The sequence below is a fragment of the Chrysemys picta genome, chromosome 10 (genome assembly GCF_011386835.1).
Source record: "Chrysemys picta bellii isolate R12L10 chromosome 10, ASM1138683v2, whole genome shotgun sequence".
Classification (NCBI taxonomy): Eukaryota; Metazoa; Chordata; order Testudines; family Emydidae; genus Chrysemys; species Chrysemys picta.
The window spans coordinates 45,240,903-45,264,496 of NC_088800.1; the positions used below are offsets into that span (position 1 = coordinate 45,240,903).

The window sequence follows — 23,594 nt, forward strand, 5'->3', positions numbered from 1 at the left end:
CTCTTATTTAATTGGCCTCTCAGAGTTGGTAAGACAACTCCCACCTGTTCATGCTCTCTGTATGTGTGTATATATATCTCCTCAATATATGTTCCATTCTATGCATCCAAAGAAGTGGGCTGTAGCCCATGAAAGCTTATGCTCTATTAAATTTGTTAGTCTCTAAGGTGCCACAAGTACTCCTGTGCTTTTTATAGAGTTAAAGAAATTGTCCTCTCAAGCTATATGTTCAGTTAGAATCTATAATTCTAAGAAAGCATATTCTTAGCAATTCAGTGGACTGCGCCTTCTGGAAAGAATATTTATAATATGTGCCAGATGTAGTGGATGTAGTTGGTTTGATGGAATGTTTGTCAAAGATTTCAACAGGATTTAAAGTAATGAAATATGTCATATTCCAGCATGAGTAAATTTTAATGGTGTCAGTCTTTGCAGGTTTAAACAATTTCATTGAATTATTATTTGAAGCAAAGCTATGCGATGCACATAGGAAATTGTGAAATTAGCTCCCCATGATAAAATATTTGCCAAACTAATTCCTTTCAAAACCTCCACTGAAATATTATTTTAAAAATCCTGGCTAACTCATACAAGAGTAAGACTCCAAGCACATTTGTTACCCCAACATGTAGTGACATTGCCATGAGATTTACCAATCACTGTCTGCAAGAAGTGACGTGCAACACTGCCTCATAGATTCAGCAATGAGTGATGCAAGTCATGCTTTTAGAAGACCAGCTCTCCTTTCCCTGGTCCATGAGGGCAGAGGATAAAAGGGGTGGAGGGGATTTGCAGTTCTGGGGGGAAGAAGTTGAGGGACAGAAGGGGCTGGGTTCTCGTGGGAGAAGATTTGGGGGTTAGAGGCTTGGATGGGTAGTTTGACAGAACGGGAGTTGCCTGGCTGTGGGGGAGAAGTACATTAGGGAGTCTAGGCTGGAACGCAAGATAGGGTGTGGAAGATGGGATGTTGGGCAGCTGTGAGGGGTGGGGAGTATATCAGGGGAGCAGTACTTACTGGAGAACATGACACAGCCCACTTCCTCTTGGCTTCTGTCTCAGGGGGGGCTGATTGGGCTCAGCATCCCACTTTGGGCATTTTGATTTCCGGGGTAATTGTTTTTGAGTGGCATTGCAACCTGGTGCATGGGGTCACAGTGCTACTCACTCAGATTTGGCCCACCCAACCCCCTGTCGTCATGATGGAGGGATGGCTGTGCCAAACCTGAGCACCACTGTGACCCCATGCACCAGGTTGCAACTGAGCCCAGCCAACCCTGAGACCCTTTGACACATTCCGGTGAGCTAATTTTCGGTCATGATCCATAGGTTGAGAAACCCTATTTTAAAGCTTGTACTCTTATGTTTAGCTACGTGATCTGTCATAGCTAGAGAGAGGTAGGAGGAAGCATTGGTGCTTTGTGTGAGAAATGGATGAAAGGAAATGCAATACTGTAAATTATAGTTAACTGAAAGCTGCCCTTTCAAGAGTAAGTGCTTAATTAAACAGATCTTTTAAAGAAATGTAACTGATTAACCATGTCACATGCCAAAAGGCAATGAATAATCCCTTGTAAATGATTATCTAGCAAAATATTAGCTATTAGAAAGATTATAGCCAAACTCCTCAGCACACTGAAGTTACAGAGGAGTCTTTCTCAGTTGTCAAAGGAATGGACTATTCATTTTGTGCACCATGCCAAAATACCTTTTTATAAACAATAATGGCCTCTTAAATCCAGTTGCCCATAGAAACTTAATCCTGCCTCCTTGTATGTCCAACCTGTTTACGAGGCAGAGGTCCTGAGGAAAAATAGAACGTGGTCTTGTAATTAAAAACTGTTTTGTTATGTGTATGCACAATGTAGCTTTTCCTAACTTCCAAGTGTTTGACTTTGCAAACTAAACTTTAAATGACCTTTCTAACATCGTTTTTGTATGTAATTTTCTAGAGATTTTTAAAAGAAAAATGATAAAGACAAATTGTATTATACAACTGTAATGCCCTTCTTCAAATAAATAAGCAGCAGCAGCAGAGTTTTGAGTCCTGGAACTTCAAGCACTTGCAGCACAAACCTTTACCTCTTGAACTACAGAATTAACTATATTAGCTGGCATCAGGAGAAGTTTTTTATGCTAAAGGCGTTTCTGGTGCTCTATGCTAGGTCCAAGGTTGAGTAGTTCATTCAAATCTCTCCCCCTTTACCACTACTGCAACTGCTCTAACAGTGCCCACATGTTTCCAGCATAGTGTTTGGAGGTGGCTCTGCTGCTGCTTTGGTGGCTGCATGGGGCCCAGCAATCCAGGATATTCACATTCTGTTATTATGTTGGCATGCTGCCAAAATTCTCTTGAGGAACACAAGTGAGAGAAAATGGCAATTTTTAACAATTTATAATTTAGCTAAACCCAAATGCAAGTTCAGGGGACAAAGTAAAGATACTTTTCTACCCTGTGGGCTTTCTCTCTGCAGGATTTTAAAGTCCTTTTGCAAATAATATAGCTGTTATAGCGTCTGTAGAAAAGATTACAAGCATACTTTATAGCGGAAAGTATTGGGCTAACTAAATGTAAGGATTGCTACCAGCTTTTCCTATGTTTGTTCAACTATGGAAATGTGATATTTAAATTCAGCATCCAGAAAATGCATTCTTCTAGCAAGGTTCTATTCAATAAAAACATGGTATTGTGTATCATGAACTGGGGTAATTTTTTTCTGTATTTTTTTTTAAACATTTTTCGTCCCTTTCCATCAGTGTGAGTTTGAGTTTCAGAATGGCAACCACATATATAACTGCAAGCAGTCTTGCTGTTTAATGTGGTAATGTACCTTTTGGCATATCTACGAACCAAACCAGTGCTTGCTTTATATTTCATATTTTAATCTCTCAGAAAGCTAACTCGAGCCAAAGCAGTTTCAGTAAAGAAAAATAAGAGAAATGGGATATTGAGGAAAAGAAGGGGGTATTTTTCACATGAAGGGTATTTTTGTGTTGAGCACACACCACGCACCCAGAAAGATCTGTTGATTGGGAGTTTAAATGATTCATGATGAAATGCCTATTTCAAAAGTCAGAATAGAAAAAGGTGTGCTGCTGCTGCAGCACAGAACTGCTGTTCAAATCTAACTTGTAGAAAAGGCATCCCCATATAATCTTTTTGTTTTGTTTTGATCTAAGAATATAACTTGTTTTTCAGACTTTAATTTATTCTTTCAGCCAAACACAGTATGCAGTAAGAAGTCCAGCTAGAAAAGTGAATCAATATTATTGGCAGGAATGGTAGTATCTACTACATTTAAGCAGTGGTACTACTTAACAGCATTCTGAAAGTTCTACTTGTCAGGCTGAAATTTTCATTTTTGGCTTCTCCCCAAAGATGAATTTTATTGCAAAATATGAGTAAAACTAGTTAATCTATTTTAGAATACAAGGAGAGTAGGAGCAAAATACGTATTATAAAATATAATAATGTTTCTGACCATTTTTAACAGCTCTACGATCAAAATGGGTGTAGATAGAAAGGTGAATAGGGCATCATATAGCTCTCACTGAGAAGTGCCTTTGAGTGTTTTGATATAAAATGGTTTTGCGTTTACTGAATTCTGAGCTGTTGATAGCAGTGTTGCCAACTCTCATGATTTTATCACAAGTCTTGTGGAGTTTGGGGGTTTTCGTATACCTGCACAACTCTCTCCCCCCCCCCCCCCCAATTCAGTTTAAAAGTGTGTTCTTTGAATGCTTGCCTATGTCTGTTCCACTGTAGGTATGTGTACACCCTGTGCATAGCAATTGGAGAACTTCTTCCCTCATCAGTACCTATCAGGGCAGCCCAAACACGCCCAGCTATCATGCAGGTATAAGAAAGAAGAGCCACCCTGACCTCCCTCAGTTCCTTCTTACCGCCAGAGGCAGTGGTTGGAGTAATTTCAGACTTGTTGTGACAAGTGCTTCCCTCACTTTTATATATATATTGTGATAGACCCAGGCCAGTGGGGTACAGCAGAGTAGTAGAAGGCAGATATATTGGCCACTGGATAAGCAGTTTTCTGTTTCCTGACTCACCAGAGCAGGGGCTGCTCCAGGCTAGGGTGGACACATGACTCCAATTAGCCTGCAAAGAGTCAGTTGAAGCCATTAGTCTAATGAGAACACCTGACTCCAGTTAACCTGCAAAGAGTAAGGTGAGGCTGTTAAGCTAATGTGAACATCTGACTCTAATTAAGGCCCCTCTGATACTATAAAAGGGCTCACTCCAGTCAGACTGAGGAGACCCAGGGAAGAGGAAGTGCGGCTGAAGGGCTGGGTAATGAAGACACCCTCAAGCCACTGGAAAGGGAGCCCTAAGGTAAGGGTGAAGAAGGCATTAAGAGAGGGAAGTGGGGGAGCTGTGGGGAAGTGGCCCAGGGAAATGTAACAACTCTGGCAGTGAAAGGTCGGCTGCCAACAGCTGCTGCTATTAGGGTCCCTGCGCCGGAACCCGGAGTAGAGGGCGGGCCCGGGTTCCCCCCAACCCGCCACTACAGAAACATCTCCTGGGAGAGGAAGACAGGCCCCTGTCAGGACAGAAGGCTCAACTGTTCATGAATAAGCCCATAGGGACAACAGAGACTGTGGGAGTTCTCTCACCAACCTCCTTGCTGGCTTATGATGAAAAGGGCTCAGTAGACTGTACTCTGGCCCTTGAGAGAGAAGGGCTATGTGGAGGGTCGCAGTGAGCCTCTGAGGCTAGTATAAACCGCCTGGAAGCGTGGGTCCCACGGGGACAAGGTCGGAGCTCTGCCACTATATATATATATAAACACCTCTACCCTGATATAACACGAATTCGGATATAACACGGTAAACCAGTGCTCCAGGGAGGCGGGCCTGCGCGCTCCGGCGGATCAAAGCAAGTTCAATATAACGCGGTTTCACCTATAACGCGGTAAGATTTTTTGGCTCCTGAGGACAGCGTTATATCGGGGTAGAGGTGTATATATTCCCTTTTATTGTTAGAAGTTAGTTAGTTAGTTAAAGTTAGTTTAGCTAGTTTATAGTGGTAGGTTTTAGTTTTAGGTCCTTTTTGACTAATTTTTATCATTCAGTGAGAGGATTGGTACAGGAATGATGCCTCACTCACTGAGGTTTAAGGTCTGCCAGTCTTGCAGGAAGCCTATGCCAGTCAGTAGCCCACACCCAGCATGTCTGAAATGTTTGGGAGAATCCCACATCAATGACAAGTATCAAATTTGTAAAGGACTTAAGCCCTGCTCAAAGAAGGATAGAGTGGTGAGGCTCAAGTGTTTACTTATGGAGGCAGCACTTTGACATCCATTGGAGTTGTCACATATGGAAAATGCCCCAAACACACCAGCTTCAGTATGGAATGCCCCACAGGAGATGTCTGTGGCTTTTGGTCCCTTTCACCAGTGCCAAAGAAAAGGCACAGTCCCTCCTCAGGTTCAGTAGCACGCTCAGGAGCGGGTGAGGTTCTGTGGCCTGTAATGTGCTAGATCATCACGATGGTCCCTTCTGACCTTAAAGTCTATGAGTCGAAGTCTAAATTTGTCAGTACTGAAGCCGGGTAGAGGCAGAGACTCTGCAAGACATTCGAGGGAGAGATACTCTCTAAAGCAGACATTCCCTAAGAAGAAGGGATTGCTCTCTGGAACCTGTGCCCGGTCCGTTGAGGCTGTCCACTGAAAGATCCTTGTAGCAGGGTCATCAGTCGTTGCCACTTTCAACTACTCCAGAGGTGTGTGCAGCCACAAGGCACCTGCTTAGACTCTCGGTGGCAATATCCCTGGAATGGAAGGTAATGGAAGGCTTACAGTAGGTACCTGTACCTGTGGGTCTCCTACTTCACCATGTCAGGAACGGGGTACCGTTATCTCCCAAACTTCCACAAAAGCCAGTGCAGTTGAGAGGAAAGCCTCCGATGATATCCCCATTACCACTGTCCCCGGGCTCAAGCTTCCTATCCCCAGATCCAATTACTTTTGCTCCTCCATTTTCAGAGGTTTCAGACTTGGAGGTATGTTTATCTGTGTCCCAATCAAGAGGGAAAGCCTATGCTTCATCAGAGACTTGGAGAGCATGGGTCATGCAGCAATCACAGCACTGGGTTCCTCCCAAGGGGCAATGGCCAGGGCAAGGATGGGTCCCATGCCCATGTCAGTGGACATTCTGGACTCTGTGGGACACCCCTTCTCCTGATAGGATCTCCCCACAATTCTCATTCACTGTCCTCAAGGTCACTCCCATGCGGCACTACAACTGTGACATTATTCTCCAGTTCCCGATACCGAGATTGGTATTGAGCAGCCAGAAGTCACTCTGCTGTCTTCTCCAATACAGCACCACCTCAGAATCCTGTTGCATCTTCTTCCTCATCACCAGGTCAGGCTGTTGAGGTAGCAAGCGATTCGCCACCACCAGAGGACCACAGGGTCATCAAAATCTATTAAGAAAGGTATCCTCTGTTCTGGATATTCAGTCAGAGGAGTTGTGTTGAAAGGTTGGTGGATGTTCTGGTATCGGCGGCCCCTACAAGAGTGACTCTGCAAAGCTATTATGCAGTTAAGGCATCCTGGCAGACACACTCCTCCTTGCCTCCTGAAGCAAAATAAGCGGAGAGAGGAGGTATTATATCCCCTCTAAGGGATGTGAACAATTGTGTTCTCATCCTGCCCCAGGCTCCTTGGTAGTGGCAGCTGCTAACAAGCAGAAGAGACAAGGACATGAAGCATCAACACCAAAAGGCAAAGATTCTCATCTTTGTGCAGATCACAGAATCATAGATTAGGATTGGAAGAGACCTCAGGAGGTCATTTAGTCCAACCCCAACTAAATCATCCCAGCCAGGGCTTTGTCAAGCTGGGCCTGAAAAACCTCTAAGGATGGAGATTCCACCACCTCCCTAGGTAACCCATTCCAGAGCTTCGCCACCCTCCTAGTTAAATATAGTTTTTCCTAATATCCAGCCTAGACCTCCCACACTGCAACTTGAGACCATTGCTCCAGATAACACAAATCGAGGGGGGGGGGGGGAGACATGTTGCAAACACTTTGGAAGATAAAGCTAAAATTCAGAGGGATCTTCATAAATTGAAGAACTGAGCTATAGACAACAAAATGAAATTCAACAAAGATAAAAGTAAAATTAAATGCACAAATACAGAGTGGTGGATAACTGTTCATCTTCAGCAATGTCCCTTCACATTCAGGTGGACCTTTGGAGGACCATGTTTTATTGCTGCAGACTATGCAACAACCTAGACCCACTCCAAATCTTCTGTCCTTGATTTTATTTTATTTTATTTTATTTGAGAGAGCGAGAGAGAGGACTTGCAGGTAACAGTTTCTGCTGTCTTCCTCCCAGCTAGTGTAGAACCAGCTAGCTGTGCTGTTCACTTGCACAAGCACCAAGGCAGTCATGATACTAGGACTCCCAGTATGGCCTTCCTGGAACATGGACTCTCAACCTAATTTCCTAAACTCTTTTTAAAAACCAAATAAAACCTTTTAATGCTCTCTGAAGTGTTGTTTTCCCTTATATATCATCTTCATAATTACTTTTACCTCAGATTTTTTTTGGGTTATCCAGCTGGAATCATTGTCCATAGAAGAGTCTTGTCTTCAAGTCTTCCTGGACATTTGTTCTCAGTCTGGTTCCTAATTTGTATCCATACGGAACTATTCCTTTCACATAATTTGAAAGATGTTCTTTATTTTTTAATTTTTTTAAACCAGCACATCCAACAGAAAAGTTGGTTCACAAATTGGAGTACAGACCTGTAAATTATCTGGATAGAACAGTCTTGGGAAAAATTAAATGTCCTTCTGTTCTCTGTGTTGGACATAAGATAGAAGAAAGCTCCAAAGGCCTCTGTCTAATAACAAATTACCCTTGTAATCATGTTAGCATATCTCTTCCAATGATATAATCCTAATTTAAAATGTTTTAACAGAGGAAGTACGTAGGTTGAGTATTGTATTTTGTCCACTTGCCTTTTAATAAAATTATAAAGGAAAAAAGTGTAATTATACAGGCTAGAACGTACACAAAAGTATTTTTAGTTTTGGACTTTTGACTTGGTCAAACTCAGAAAGATCGGATTGGTCTAATTGATTACTAATTAATAACTATAGACCAGTGAACACAGATTTTACTATATTAATCTATGTCAAAGACTATTTTATCAGAAAAATATGGCTCTGCAGTTCCAGAAGAGGCAGCTGATATACTTCTATTTCCCATTGGGATGGTTTGGAATTTATCCAGTCAACCAGGCTTTTGTTGTTTGTTTCTCAGTTTTACTTTTAGTGATGTATGTGTACTTGTATTGTGTACAGTTGTTTAAAATTAAATTTTGCAAAAACTGAGTAGTGTCGGAAGATTCTTCTAAATATAAGGAACAGCACACAAGAAAGCAGGATATAATGGGAGGGTACCTAAGGAGGGAGGCTAGAATTATTGTTCTTTGTTGGTTTTGTTCATGAAAAAGCACTCACATGGCTTACATAATAAAATCTGAAGATAGGTAATTTTTTCCAAAAAAGACAAAAGTCAGCCCTGAATGTTCATATGGGGGAGAGTTTGTAAGTTTAGTCTTCCCACTGTTTTAGATCTGTAAGTTTAGTTTTAGTGTAGGAAGCCCTGGTAGAACAGGTTTTATTTTGGAGCTCTTGTATACAACTCAAATGGCTGCCTTCTTTACAAAAACGCAATTACACAGAGTATTTACAACCATTTATTTCTTACGTTGATGCTAAGCTTGGCTTTTAATATACTTGAGTTAACCACTTTCCAGCTATTGCTGGAGTGGTTTTAGTGCTGGGAAAATCATCCTTTGAAGGCAGTGATCGAATACTTACATCTTTCATGAATTTTAATTACAGTATTTTAAAATAACTTGAATTGCATTTAACTCATAAGATTTGAAGCTTGAAAGTGCAAAAAATGCATTAATATTGTGTGGGATGTATATTGTTCAATTTAAGCTTATATTTAAGTAATGAGTCTAGTTAAAAACACACCATCCCTCTATGTTAATATACCATTAAAGAATCCAACCTCAGAAGTGATGTAATCAGCTATTTTTCAGTGTATTTAGAAGTTTCATTTGGAGACCTTCCATATTTCTTTCTATCAGTACTACATACAGATTAGTTTGTTTGCTATATTACCTGTATGTCCTGTCTTACACAGCTCTGAAAAATTTCTGTTACTGGCGGGAGGGAGCCTGGAGATCAGTGATATCACAGAAGATGATGCTGGGACATATGCCTGCATTGTGGATAATGGGAATGAGACAATTGAAGCTCAAGCAGAACTTGCAGTTCAAGGTATGTCGAATGTTTAGTTTTGAGAAAGAACTGATCTCCACGTATGTGAATATATTATGGAGTTTGTTCTTCCATCTTCATTGACTTCAAAAGGGATTCAGTTTTTTGTTCTTTCTACAATAAAACCAAAACCAACAACCTCAGTTGGTTTCCTAGAAATGTCACATGATTATACTTATGCTGTTTTGTACTCTTTGTATTGTTCATGATTTCATAAACGCTCAAATGAGGAATTAAATTTTTATACATATGTATTAACCACATTGAAGACAGTTGCACACATCAGATGATTACGACAATATTAAACGTTTGGCACTGTAAACTTTCCTAAAGGGAACAGTCTCTAGGTTATTAGGACTGAAAGTTGACCTACCTTTATTACCTTCTAGGTCTTACCTGACAAGGACACTGTCACAGGTATTTTTCATAATCCGTAAAGATGTTACTGTCTTAGAGTAACCCACTGGAAAAATATAAAACTGAAATAAATTTATTCACCTTATTTCCTCTTCTTTTGTGTGCGTACCATTTACATGTAAGGTTGCTCATGAATGCTATTTTTTTTAATAGAAATAACATTGAGACATATATTTAAAGACACACTTTCAGTTATGTAAACTTTGCAAAGAAGTATACAAATAAGGTAAGTTCTCTAGAGGGCACAGAAAGTTAGGTGAAATGTTGGCACCTCTTAATCCTTGCCATGTCTCGCAAGGGATCTCAGGTATGAATTTTTAATTGGAACTTTGTTCTACTGCAATATATAGAAATGCCCCCAAATGCCTGATTGGTGCATATATACTGCATCTTGTCATAGAGCATGACTGATTTATTTACAGTGGGTTGCACAGTAATGACGGCTGCTTTTATAAAAACAATTTTAAAAAAACCCACAACATTGTTCTGCAGAGGTTGCATTTCATTATGTTTTAATGGTAGTATTAGCCAATCTTATAATAGTAACTATGTCATAATATTAGAGCTTTTCATGTTTCATAATAAATGAGAACAACAGTCCTGTTTTAAAGACAATTCATTTCTATAGACAACATTTGTCTCTAATGGTATTACCTTTTATTAGTTTGTCCTCCTAAGAAAGGAAAGTGACTCTGCAACAGAGTGTTTTGCTTTACAAACCAAACCAAAGCTAATTCTGCATAGTTGGAATCTGGACTAATTACTTTTTTCCCTTTAGGAAATCAATACATTTACAATTCATTTTACTGTTTGCAGATGCTAAGATTTTTGATCCCATTAATTAGTGCTGACATAATTAAGACTGGAAATAGACATAAATACACTTTAAATTGTCTAGAAGGAGAGAAATACTGAAGCTGAAACTTACTGTATATACTCATTCATTAGTCCGTTCGTTTATAAGCCGACCCCCCAAGATGGCTAGGTAAAAATAGCAAAAACTGTTTTTAAAGTTTTTAAGGTCAGGCTTGACAAAGCCCTGGCTGGGATGATTTAGTTGGGAATTGGTCCTGCTTTGAGCAGGGGTTTGGACTAGATGATCTCCTGAGGTCCCTTCCAACCCTGATATTCTATGATTCTATGACCCTTTTATAAGCCGACCCTATATTTCAGGGGTTGGCAAACTTTGGCTCCCGGCCGTCAGGGTAAGCCACTGGAGGCGCGGGATTTTTTGTTTACTTGGAGTGTCTGCAGGCATGGAGCCCCTCAGCTCCCATTGACTGGGAACGGTGTGGCATGTGCCGGAGCTAAAAGCTTTTCATAGCAGTGCCCGTTGACCCGCACATGTGTCATGTATCCACAGGGAGCTGAGGGGCTCCGTGCCTGCAGACACTCCAGGTAAACAAAATGACAATATATTAGATATTCAATTCAATGATTCCCTTGAGTTTAAAATCATCAAATTTTGGTGTAGACCCGTTTATAAGCCGACCCCCGCTCTTTGATGCATTATTTTTTTACCAAAAATATTTGGCTTATGAACGGGTGTATATGGTAATATACATGTACATAAAGCCAAGCACACAGAGTCAGTATACTGCTTTAGGGAGTCCAGAGTAATAAGCACAACTTTCTGTGACAGAAGTGTCCCTCAAATGTATATTCATTGAACTCTGTCTTAAATTTTCATAAAGTAGCAAGGTGGGTGAGGTAATATCTTTTATTGGACCAACTTCTGTTGGTGAAAGTGCCAAGCTTTCGAGCTACACAGTACTCTTCTTCTATTTCATGGAAATCTGCTCTCTTCAGATGAGGTCATTTAGATGTGGAGAGGTGCCTTCCAGGCTACTTCCAACCTTCTATGCTGGTTCAGGTTCCCTCTCTATTCAAATTAGTAGAGTCTTGTATTTATGGTAGTTAAAATCTAGTTCAGGGTTCAAGGCATATTTATCTATGGTTGTTAGGAAGCTTTAGGAGTCTCAACTGAAGCACTAGCACGTCCCAAAGTCTGATATTGCCAAAAAATCTTTGTATGCTGTCTCCGTTTTCTGGCAGGGTGGAACTATACCCAAGTGTATTGTCCTGGCATACCAGCTCTGGAAAAGGAAAATGAGCAGATGGGGAAAATTGGCTAGTGGTCTATTTTTAACCATTGAATTTATATACTGGTAGATATATTTAAAAAAAAAAAAAAAAACAACGAACACAACAAAGCAAGCCATGATATAGTGTTAAATGGTTCAGAAAGTTACCTTTCAAGAGTGCTTACCTCTGGGATATTGGGTTATAAAATACATGTTAAAAGCCTCCTCTTAAAATTTACATAATTTGTTGTGAAATATTAGGTCACAGAATATCAGATTTCATATTGTCTATTTCCTCCCTGTAATCTTAATGTTAAATTAACAAAGGAAAATTGCTCACCTGAAGATTATTGGACAATATTCTTTATGGGATTGCATATTAAGAAGGTGCAAAAATTTGGCTGCCTACTGGTTGGAGGGAGTATTCTACTGGGAGCAAATTACCAGTGCTCAATCTGCACTAGTTGCTTGTTAGTTTCTAGATGGAATAAAATATATTGGTATTGACCTGTGAAGTCCTAACTGGTCTGGGAACTTCCTGTCTGAGAGCATGCTTCTCGCCTCATAAAATGCTGTTATGGTAGTTATCGGGCATTTAAGCTGGAGCCTGCTTGGTTTAAAAGTAAAGGGTTTTGTTGAGAAGTTATTCTTTTTGAGAGCTGCTTCTCTTTGGAATTACTTCCATTTGATCCAAAATCATGAGAATCTGTTGACCTTCAGCGTATGCTGCAAATGCCATCTATTGATCTTGACTCCAGGGCAGGGAGAAGAAACTTGGGGAGACTGGTGTGCCTTTTTTTCTGTGTATTTATATGCAGGCTGATACATATCTATGCAAGGTGGATTATGTGAGACCCTGTGTGTTGTGTGTTTAGATGGTTAAGAAGCTGATTATGTATTTTACAGGATCGTCAAGGGGACTCAAACTTTTTTATGTAGAAGTGGAAATAAAATCAAAGCTATGAGACAAACTAAAGAAAGCAAAGAAAATCAAAGTTAAGATTGACACTGCATCCTTAACTTGTCCCATTGTGTCTGGCCATTTGGGTATTAAAAGAATCTGAGATCAGTGTTAATGTGTGACACTGAAACAACCAAGCATAATCAGACAGATCTACAATGATGTTGGCTTTACTTCTGACATTCATTTGTTTGGTTGTGTCAAAACTTTAATATTTTTTTGAAAGTTAGTCCTTTTATGCCAATCAGTTGCTATAGAATTAGCAACAAGAACATCTGACTTCTAGTATCAAAGCATTAGAGAAAAACTATTTTTCTTCGAGTGATGGTCCCTATATGAATTCCAGACATGGGTGTGCATGCGTGCCATGTGCCGGAGCCAAAAGGTTTTCGTAGCAGTGCCCGTTGACCCGCACATGTGCCATGTGTCTCCCTTGCAGCTGAGGCTGTAATAGGCTGTGTGGGTTGACGCTGCTCCGGTTCCCTCTTACCACCACATGGCTGGAGTTGGAACCCCTTTGTCCCTCCACGCTCTTGGCTCTGTTAAACTAGTGATTTTTCTAGTACCTTTCTGTATATAATTGTCTGAATAGTTGTTCCTAGTTGATAGTCATTAGTTAGTTCATTCAGTATGTTCAGTTACAGTAGCTTTCCCTCCAGTTTCGGGGTTGACATTCTTTGTCCAACAGCAGTGCAAACAACAGTTTTAATGTGTTGGTCAGGAACGGCTCCTACTCCCACCTGCAGCACCCCATGTCATCTTTGGGGGCCAACTTGCTCCATTCGCCCACAATCGGGGCAAGATCGCCATGGACAGTTGAGTACTGGAGATCATCCATCAGGGTACTCCATAGAGTTCCTGCCTCATTGCCCACCCTGGTCCCTCCATGGGGACTCCACTCATCAATCCCTCCTGCAATAGGAAGCTGGTGCTCTTCTCCTCAAGGGTGTCATAGAGCCTGTCCTGCTTTGCTACTGGGACAGGGGCTTTTACTCCCCATAGTACTTCATCCCAAAGAAGGGCAGGGGACGGCGACCCATTCTGGACCTTTGAGTAGTCAACAGATTTTTCCAGAAATCCAAGTTCTGCATGGTGTGCTAGCGTTGATTATTCCCTCCTTCCCTCATGGAGCCTGGTTTGCGGCTATTGACCTGAATGATGCCTATTTCCACATGGATATTCACCCTGCCCAGTGCAAGTTCCTCCAGTTCACTACTAATTTCAAGTCCTCCTCTTTGGTATTGCGACAGCTCCCCGTGTCTTCACCAAAGTCTTTGCCATTGTCGCCACCCACATACAATGCGTCTGCTTCTCCATGTTTCCTTACCTGGATGACTGGCTCTTCACGGTGCTCTCCCAACAAGTCTTCATCACTGCCATCATAGTTCCTTGTGCCCTCCTCATCTCTTTGGGCATTTGTATCAATGAGGAGAAGTTGGTCTTCATACCTAACCAGGTCATCCACTTTATTGGCACCTGATTGGATTCCGTCGCTGCACGAGCCTTCCTCCCGGCAGATCGCTTCTCCATGCTCACTTCTACAATTGTGCACTTATGCCGCAACCCCTGCACCACCATCTGCCACTGTCTCTTCCTCTGTGGACATATGGCAGCCTGCACCTCTGTCACGCCCCACGCTTGCCTCCACATGTGTTGCCTTCAGCTGTTACTCCTCTCCATCTACAGACCACAGAGTCCTCCTTCCCCAGATGGTCCTGGTCTCCTTCATGTGGTGGGCCAACCTTTCCAAGGGCATACCCCCTTTACACCTCCTTATCCCACAAGCGGACCACCGCACAGCCCAAGGGATCTGGAGTCCATGGGAAGCCAGGCTGCATATCGACATCCTGGAGTTGAGAGCAGTCCATTTCATGTGTCGGGCCTTCCTTCCCCTCATTTGGTCCCACCACATTCAGCTGCTCTCCAACAATATTGGAGCAATGGTTTATATCAATAAACAAGTCAGCTCCTACTCTTCTTCCCTCTTTACCAAATCCATCTGATTGTGGAACTGGTGCCTCAAACGCCACGTTACACTCCAGGCCCACGTACTTCCCAGGCACCCAAAACTCACTGGCAGACACACTCAGCAGGTCTGTTCACATGAACCACAAGTGGGAACTACACAACACCATTCTCCTTTACGTCTTCCACAGGTGGGGTACCCCCCCCCTTTGGGAACCTTTTGCAACCAACGAGAAACACAAACTGCCCCTTGATTGCTCCAGAGGAGCTATGGGAGACGACTTTCAGGGGGATGCCTCTCTCTCCCCCCGGAGGGGCGATCTGCTCTATACCTTTCTCCCCCCTTCCCCTCCTCCCACAAGTCTTCCACAAGATTTGCAGAGACTGAACTAAGGTGATACTGACAGCCCCATTCTGCCCCTGTCAGTATTGGTTCACAGACTTCCACCTCTCTGTTCACACTCTGATCTGCCTCTGTGCCAGCCCAGATCTCCTCACACAAGACCAGGTCCAGCTTTGACATCCCAGTCCTGGTCCTGTCCACCTCACAGCTTGTTTTTTGGCTGGGACTCAGGAATAGCCATGACATTCTCCACCCCGGTCCAACATATCCTTACACAAAGTAGAAGGTCCTCCACCAGGGCCTGCTACCGGGCCAAGTAGAAGCGCTTCACCTCATGGGTGCACCAGCATCGACACCCAATGCAATTGATCTCCACACCCATCAGCTTCAATTACCTCCTCAAGCTCAAAACCTCGGGCCTCGTCCTCAGCTCCATCCGGGTGTACTTGCTCAGTGCCTTTACCCCTTGATGGTCAACTTTTCCATGTTCTCGCACCCTACCACCATCCACTTTCTAAAAGGTTTGCTCAATACCTTCCTGCTGATACAAAACCTGTCACCTCCATGGGATCTTAACCTCATTCTCTCTGTCCTCACAAAACTGCCTTTGAGCCCCTCACCACTTGGTCCCTCTCCTACCTCTCCATGAAAGTACTCTTCTTGGTGGCCATTACCTTGGCGCAACAAGTCAGCGAACTGGTGGCCATGATGGCTGACCCCACCTTACATGATCTTCCACAAAGATAGTTTCCTTGCACCTGCATCTGAAATTCCTACCAAAGGTGGTGTCAGAATTCCACCTGAATCAGTGCATTCGCCTTTTGGCTTTGTATCCCAGACTCCACACCTCTCACCCTGACAGTGCCTTCCATTCCCTCAACGTCCACTGCCTGCAATTGTGTCAAAATTACCGGACCATAAGCTTAATTATCCATCCCAGCAAAGTGATGTTGAAAGTCATATTGAACAAATTGAAGCCACAAGCAGAAAATATCATTGCTGAAGAACAGGCTGGCTTTCGTGCTGGAAGAAGTACCATAGAACAGATTTTCAACCTTCGTGTTCTATGTGAGAAGTACTTACAACACCAGCAGGACATCTACCATGTCTTTGTTGACTTCAAGAAGGCATTTGATGGAGTATGGCATGAAGCTCTCTGGGCAATCATGAAGAAGTCCGATGTTGGTCATAAGCTTATTCTTACCGTTAAACAACTGTATGCCAAGGCCAGCAGTGCAGTTCTCGTCAATAGCACAATAGGAGAGTGGTTTCGCACCACTGTTGGAATCCAGCAAGGCTGCCTTCTTTCGCCCACACTGTTCAACATCTACTTGGAGCATATAATGACTGATGCCCTCGAAGATCACATATGCACAATCAGCATTGGGGGTGAACAATCTCAAATCTTTGGTTTCCTGATGACATTGATGGTCTGACAGACAGCGAAGATGAGCTTGCCAACTTTGTGAAATGATTGGATGAAGCCTCTGCAAAACATGGCATGGAAATTAGTGCAGAGAAAACCAAGCTGATGACAAACAAACGTGATGGGATCAGCATATCACTGTCAGTGGACAAGAGCTGGAGACAGTGAAACAGTTCAAGTATTTGGGGTTAATCATCAATGATGAAGGATCCAAGGCAGAAATTCGGGGAAGAACTGCGCAAACAGCAGCAGCAGTGACAAAGCTAAAGCCAATTTGGAGGAATAAGAACATCTCCCTGGAATCCAAACTTAAACTGCTGCACGCATTGATCATCTCCATTTTTCTGTATGCGTGCGAGACATGGACCCTTATGGCAGAACTTGAATGGAAAATACAGATAGTAGAGATGAGATACTTTCATAAAATCCTGGGCATTTCCTACTTCGACCACGTCACTAATGACATCATCATCACCCAATGTACTGGGTCATATGAAGACCTCCTGACGACCATGAAGAAGCGTAAGCTGAAGTGTTACGGCCATGTAACAAGATCATCTGGCCTATCCAAGATCATCCTCCAAGGGACAGTACAAGGGAAGAGAAGAAGAGGTAGACAGAAGAAGAGATGGATTGACAACATAAAAGAGTGGACAGGAATGGATTTCGCAGAGACTGAAGCACTGACACACAATCATCAGGGGTGGAGACAATTGGTCGATTGCTCATCAATGATGGTGCCCCAACGACCAATGCGGTTATGGGAGTGATGATGATGAACTTCCTCTTGTGGGTGATACTGAATAATTTAGGAAAGTTGTGTGTTGTTTTTTTATAGGCTCTAAACCTCTGTCCTTTACATGTACTTCTCTCCATCTTAAGTCACTGTATGGAGACTAATTGCATTTCTCTATTACTGTAATTTGGCAAAGAACTGTTGATTGGTTGGAGTGACTGTAATTTGATTATTGTATCATTATTCTCTAGAAAAATTCTCAGCTTTTCCCACCTAATGATCCTCTGATTCCAATCAACCCTCTTATGTCATTATTCTTCTTAGAGAATTAAATCAATAGAGATTCATACAAGAAATCAAGTTTTGGGTACTTAATTCCCTTGTGCTTCATCTGAACCAGTTTCTTTCTTAGTACGCTATTGTTATTTTGCTGTTTCTTTTATTATTGAAATATTTAACTACAGACTGTACTAATTAAAACATGTTCTCAGTTTTTTCCATTAATATGTCATGCTGATAATTCACTGAGTTATTGTAGACCTGTATTACCAGGTTTGGGTAAAAAGGCATTGTTTCACAATGTTAGGGCTATTGAAGGGGACGGCTCTTCTCAGAGACTCTTAACTGAGAGCTCCCCCAAAGTACAGTGGCAGTAGGTGCAGCCCCGTAGGAATTTTGAGGCAGTTGCTGGTAAGTTACCAAAACCAGTAGGTTGAACCTGTTAAATTGTGGGTGTAAAATCAAGAGAATTATTAGAGCTATAAAATAATATTGCCTAATCTAGTCCTACTCATGACCATTCATTTGTTAAAAACTGATGATATCTTACACTGTAGAGGACACAAAATGAAGGCAGGCCTACCCTGAAAATTCTACACTTTTTTAAAAATACAGAAGATGGGATGCACTCAAAGTCTTGAAGGAAGAATGCTGAGGAGAGTTTTTCTTTAACGTTTGGGTAGGGTTAACATGGATATTGCAAAAGAAGTTAATCTTTTTTGGAGGGAATTGAAAAGCTGGGAAAGTGGTGGTTTGGGAAGTAGGGATCAGAAGAACATTCCACAAGTAGCAGGTGGTGTGGTTAAAGGCATGAGGACAGGAATGAGAGGAGTCAAAACTGTGCATTGATAGTTGAGTGGAGGGGATGGAGGGTGTGATAACAGACTAGATCATAGATATAACCAGGAGTTAGGGCCATGAAGACAAAATAATGAATTTTAAGCTTCAGGCAATGGATAGTAGGGAGCCAATAGAAAGATTACAAAAGAAGCATGATTTGATCTGATAAGTGAGGAAGATAATTCCAGCATCTTCATTTTGCATATGCTCAAGGCAGGCAGTGTAGGCACTGGGATGCCAGAGAAGAAAGTTACAGTAATCGATTATGGCACTGACAAGTGTTTTTCAGAGAACGTTCAAATTTTAAATGTGTGTTTGTGGAAGAAGTAGCAAGCTGTTTATATGTCCTGGGTGTATGAGAAGAAAAGCAGGAGAGGTCATAGAGTTTTCAGTTAGGCTAGATTTGCAGTTTTGTCAGCATAGTTATGTAGGTCAGGGATGGCAAAAAACCACACCCCCTAGCCAATATAAGCATGCTGGCCAAAAAACCCCAGATATTTTAATAAGAGTGCTTTTGTTGGCATAGCTGTAATGTCATTCAGGAAAGTGGTGGTGAAATGCCATCAAAAAAAAATGTTGGCATCAGCTGCATCCATAGTAGGGGACTCTGCTTGTATAGCTATACCAGCAAGGTATTTGCAGTGTAGACAAGACTTTAGTAACACTGTTTGTAACAGCTGCATTGGATTAAGTCTACCTCAGTGTACACACTATATTCTTTTAAATATTTGTATGTTTCAAGATGGTAATACCTGGTCATTAAACAGTAAGGACCATATGTAATATTAACCAAAACAATGAATTTAACATCAATGGTATGTTTTAGGTGGAAATCTTTAAACAAGAGGAAATATCCAGTGCCACAAGGAAAAAAATAAAACCTTAAGAGAAACTAGAAGATCATTCATCAGCAAATGCACACAGATTCATATACACATTTTAGGTTTCACACACACCCAAAGCCATGTTTATGCACAAATCCTTGATTCACACATGTCTTTGGCATTTTGTATGTGGCAGTGAGCATAAGAAGATCCCAGGAAAAGTAGAACTCTGAACTCTTCTTTAGCTACACAGCTGAGTCTTACAGTGGACTCCATTGAACTTTCTCTGTTCCCAGTGAAGAAGGATATAGTTCAGTGTTTGAAAGGATTTGGTACAAAGTCAAATTTCTGTTAGCTACATGGATGTTTGCCTTCTATGATGAGATAACTGGCTCTGTGGATATGGGGAAAGCGGTGGATGTGATATATCTTGTCTTTAGCAAAGCTTTTGATACGGTCTCCCACAGTATTCTTGCCAGCAATTTAAAAAAAGTATGGATTGGATGAATGGACTATAAGGTGGATAGAAAGCTGGCTAGATTGTCGGGCTCAATGGGTAGTGATCAACGGCTCGATGTCTAGTTGGCAGCCAGTATCAAGCGGAGTGCCCCAGGGGTCGGGCCTGGGGCTGGTTTTGTTGAACATCTTTATTAATGATCTGGATGATGGAATTAATTGCACCCTTAGCAAGTTCACAGATTACGCTAATCTGGGGGGAGAGGTAGATACGCTGGAGGGTCCAGAGAGGGTCCAGAGTGACCTAGACAAATTGGAGGATTGGGCCAAAAGAAATCTGATGAGGTTCAACAAGGAGAAGTGCACAGTCCTACACTTAGGAAGGAAGAATCCCATACACTGCTACAGGCTGGGGACTGACTGGCTAAGCAGCAGTTCTGCAGAAAAGGACCTGGAGATTACAATGGATGAGAAGCTGGATATGAATCAGCAGTGTGCCCTCGTTGCCAAGAAGGCCAACGGCATATTAGGCTGTATTAGTAGGAACATTGCCAACAGATCAAGGAAAGTGATTATTCCCCTCTATTCGACACTGGTGAGGCCACACCTGGAGTATTGCGTCCAGTTTTGGTCCCCCCACTACAGAAGGGTTGTGGACAAATTGGAGAGAGTCCAGCAGAGGGCAACAAAAATGATTGGGGCCTGGGGCACATGGATTACGAGGAGGGGCTGAGGGAACTGGAGTTATTTAGTCTGCAGAAGAGAAGAGTGAGGGGGGATTTGATAGCAACCTTCAACTACCTGAAGGGGGGTTCCATAGTGGATGGAGCTAGGCTGTTCTCTGTGGTGGCAGATGACAGAACAAGAAGCAATGGTCTCAAGTTGCAGCGTGGAGGTCTAAGTTGGATATTAGGGAACACTATTTCACTAGGAAGATGGTGAAGCACTGGAATGGATTACCTAGGGAGGTGGTGGAACTCCATCCTTAGAGGTTTTTAAGGCCTGGCTTGACAAAACCTTGGCTGGGATGATTTAGTTGGTGTTGGTCTTGCTTTGAGCAGGGGATTGGACTAGATGATCTCCTGAGATCTCTTCTAACCCTAATATTCTATGATTCTATGTTGTTTTTTCCCTTTCCTGTCAACAGGAGGAGTGGTGTTATGTATCAGGTTTATTTTAGCAATATTATAGTAGGTTGTGGGTACTGGGAAAACTGTTTTGATCTCAACCAGCAAAGGAAAGAATCTGTCGGATTTCCGCTAGGTAAAAGAGGTGGTGGTGCTGGTGGTGAAAGAAATGCTGGGGAAACAAGTAGTAAATGTATTTCAAATTCAGTCTGCTGACTTCTATTCAATTTATAAACTTACATCAGGAAGAGCCATGGTGGCAGTTAGATGCTGACAAGGTTACAAGTTCATTCTTCATCTGGGAATCATTTTAAATTTATTGTTGTATCCGGATCCCCTAGGATTTCTGCAAATACTGTGACGTGAGTTAGACTGCTGCTAGAGCTTCCTGTCGTCTGCCTTGGTACTTATCGTGTAGATAATGAGTTTAAAGGGAGTTTCCCCTTTCTATTGAAATATTTACTGCAGCTTATACTGAGCCACAAATAATAAAACAATTTTTCCATTTTCATTTCCCTAGAGTAAATTATAGAATTGATTAGCGTGCATTGGAAGTCCTTTCACTTAAGCAATGAAATACTGTAGATTTCATATGTATGTGGCAAGAATTAAGCTTGCTACTTTCACAGTATTGTCTTATTTTTCATATTTTTTCCCATAGATTTCTAGTGTTACAGGAATTAGCCTTTGAGTGTTCTAGGAAAGCATTCAGTATCGATATTGTATATTAAATACCATACATTGAATGTCATACTGATATATTAAAATCAGAAAATCAGTTTAAAGGGAACATTTTATTTAAGGTGTCTCTTAAGGGTGATAGAGTTGAGATACTATGTGATAGTAATTAGATCACCTGCCATATTCTATCAGAATAAATAGTACAGAAAAATCAAGCAGTCTCAGGAAAAATATATTTCGGGGGAATTGGTGCGCTCTGAAAGGAGAAATCTAGAATATTTTTAGTGTACCTTCTCCATACTTACAGTAATCAGTACCTCTAAGAAGAATGTATTCCTGTAGATTTTTCCTGGTGTGTAAAGCAGAGGAAAATCATATTTTTGCACTTTCTGTGCATTTTATGATCTGAATTACTAATCAATAAGATATATAAATAAAGGCAATATATTATCTAGCCAATACATGTATATATCAGGAATTGGCGACCTTTGGCACGCGGCCCACCAGGGTAAGCACCCTGGCGGGCCAGGCCGGTTCATTTACCTGCCGCGTCCGCAGGTTGGGCCGATCGTAGCTCCCACTGGCCGCGGTTCACTGCTCCAGGCCAATGGGGGCTGCGGGAAGCAGCGGCCAGCACAGCCTCGCCCCACGCTGCTTCCTGCAGCCCCCGTTGGCCTGGGACGGTGAACCGCGGCCAGTGGGATCCACGATCGGCCGCACCTGAGGACGCGGCAGGTAAACAAACCGGCCCCTGGCGGGCCGCGGACCAAAGATTGCCGATCCCTGGTATAAATTATATTGGAAATCACAACACTCAAATCAAGTTTGAAAAAGATCTCTACCATATTATTGCTATATTGCAGAAATGTGCTTGATTAATAATCAGTTGTCCTGATGACTGAAACTTTATTTTTTGTATTGTGCCCAGACCTGATCACTCTACTGTCACACTCAAAACAATCTAACATGGAGAAACTGATAGTGCTCCCAGCGTTCCTACAACTAGTGGAATTGAATGACAAAATGAAAGGAAATTTGTAGTGTTGACGTATTCGTTAAAACAGGTATTAGAGATCTTATTTTTTAAGAAATGCTCCATAAACTTCATAGCCAGTCAACTTTATTTTTAATTTAGCTAGTTTTTACTGGTGGAATAATAAGAGTGATCTCCATTGGGCAAAAATTTTAGAAGGTTAACTGTAGATGTAAATTTATTAACCAAATTATTATACAAGAACAAAACGGATTCTTTGCCCCATCAAAGGCAGGGGGGCTCCAGTAGATTGGGCACTGGACTGGGACCTGGTTTGTGTTCTTGGCTCTCAAATGACTGACCTCTGTGTTACCTTGGGTGAGTCACTTCACTTCTCTGTGACCCCTGGCATCCAACGTCATTGATTATACTGTTAAGATTGTACTTTTGTTAATATTTATAGTATTTTTCCGTTTGAAATTATAGATTTAATTTCTACCATTTTTCTAAAGAAAAGAGACCTATGATCCACAAGATTTGACAAAATAGTTTGAAAAACAGTTTAGACAAATAATATTGTTAGCTAGAAAAAGGGCTTGGAACAAACAGTTCTCCTAAGAAGTAGAAACTTGACGTAGGAAGCAAGGTGAATGGGAGGCTGTGACTCCTTTCCATGGCTCTGTTCCTGATGCTGATGAGACAGACCAGTGCTTGAAAAAATCCCTTTAGCATGTCTCTTGACTCCGTATTGTGTTTGTTTGTTTGTTTGTTTTTTAAATCCTGTTAATGCTAATGTTGGGGAAAGTGGAAATTTTAAAATTTCCAACTAATTTTTGAGCTGCCTGTTTAATTTTTTGCTGTTTGTACTGAATGCCATATATGTAGAAGCTTCAAAACAATCTACTTGCTAGGAGTTGTATAAATGAACTATAATCACACCAGTCTCAGGTTTGCAGATACTTATTTAACTTTACAAGTGTGATACTTTTGAGGGTCATAAGGAAACATCAGAGTCCACTTTGAGCAGCCATATTTTCCCTCATTTAAGTATTCTTATAATAAATTGGGCTGAATGCTAACACTAGCATACTTTATATTTCTGTTTTTCCTTCAGTAATTCAAAATGCTATTTTTGAGGTGTTTGAAGATGCATAC

At 41.7% G+C, this 23,594-nt stretch overlaps 1 protein-coding gene across 14 annotated transcripts in view; it reads left to right on the forward strand.

Annotated features, from left to right (window-relative positions):
• The window catches only part of NEO1 (neogenin 1), a 564,730-nt gene that overhangs the window by 322,713 nt on the left and 218,423 nt on the right, over window positions 1–23,594 (forward strand). For all 14 annotated transcript variants that reach the window (XM_065558583.1, XM_065558591.1, XM_065558584.1 and 11 more), the window contains one exon: window positions 9,191–9,327. In XM_065558583.1, the coding sequence (XP_065414655.1) occupies window positions 9,191–9,327 (137 nt within the window). The remainder of the gene's footprint in view (window positions 1–9,190; window positions 9,328–23,594) is intronic.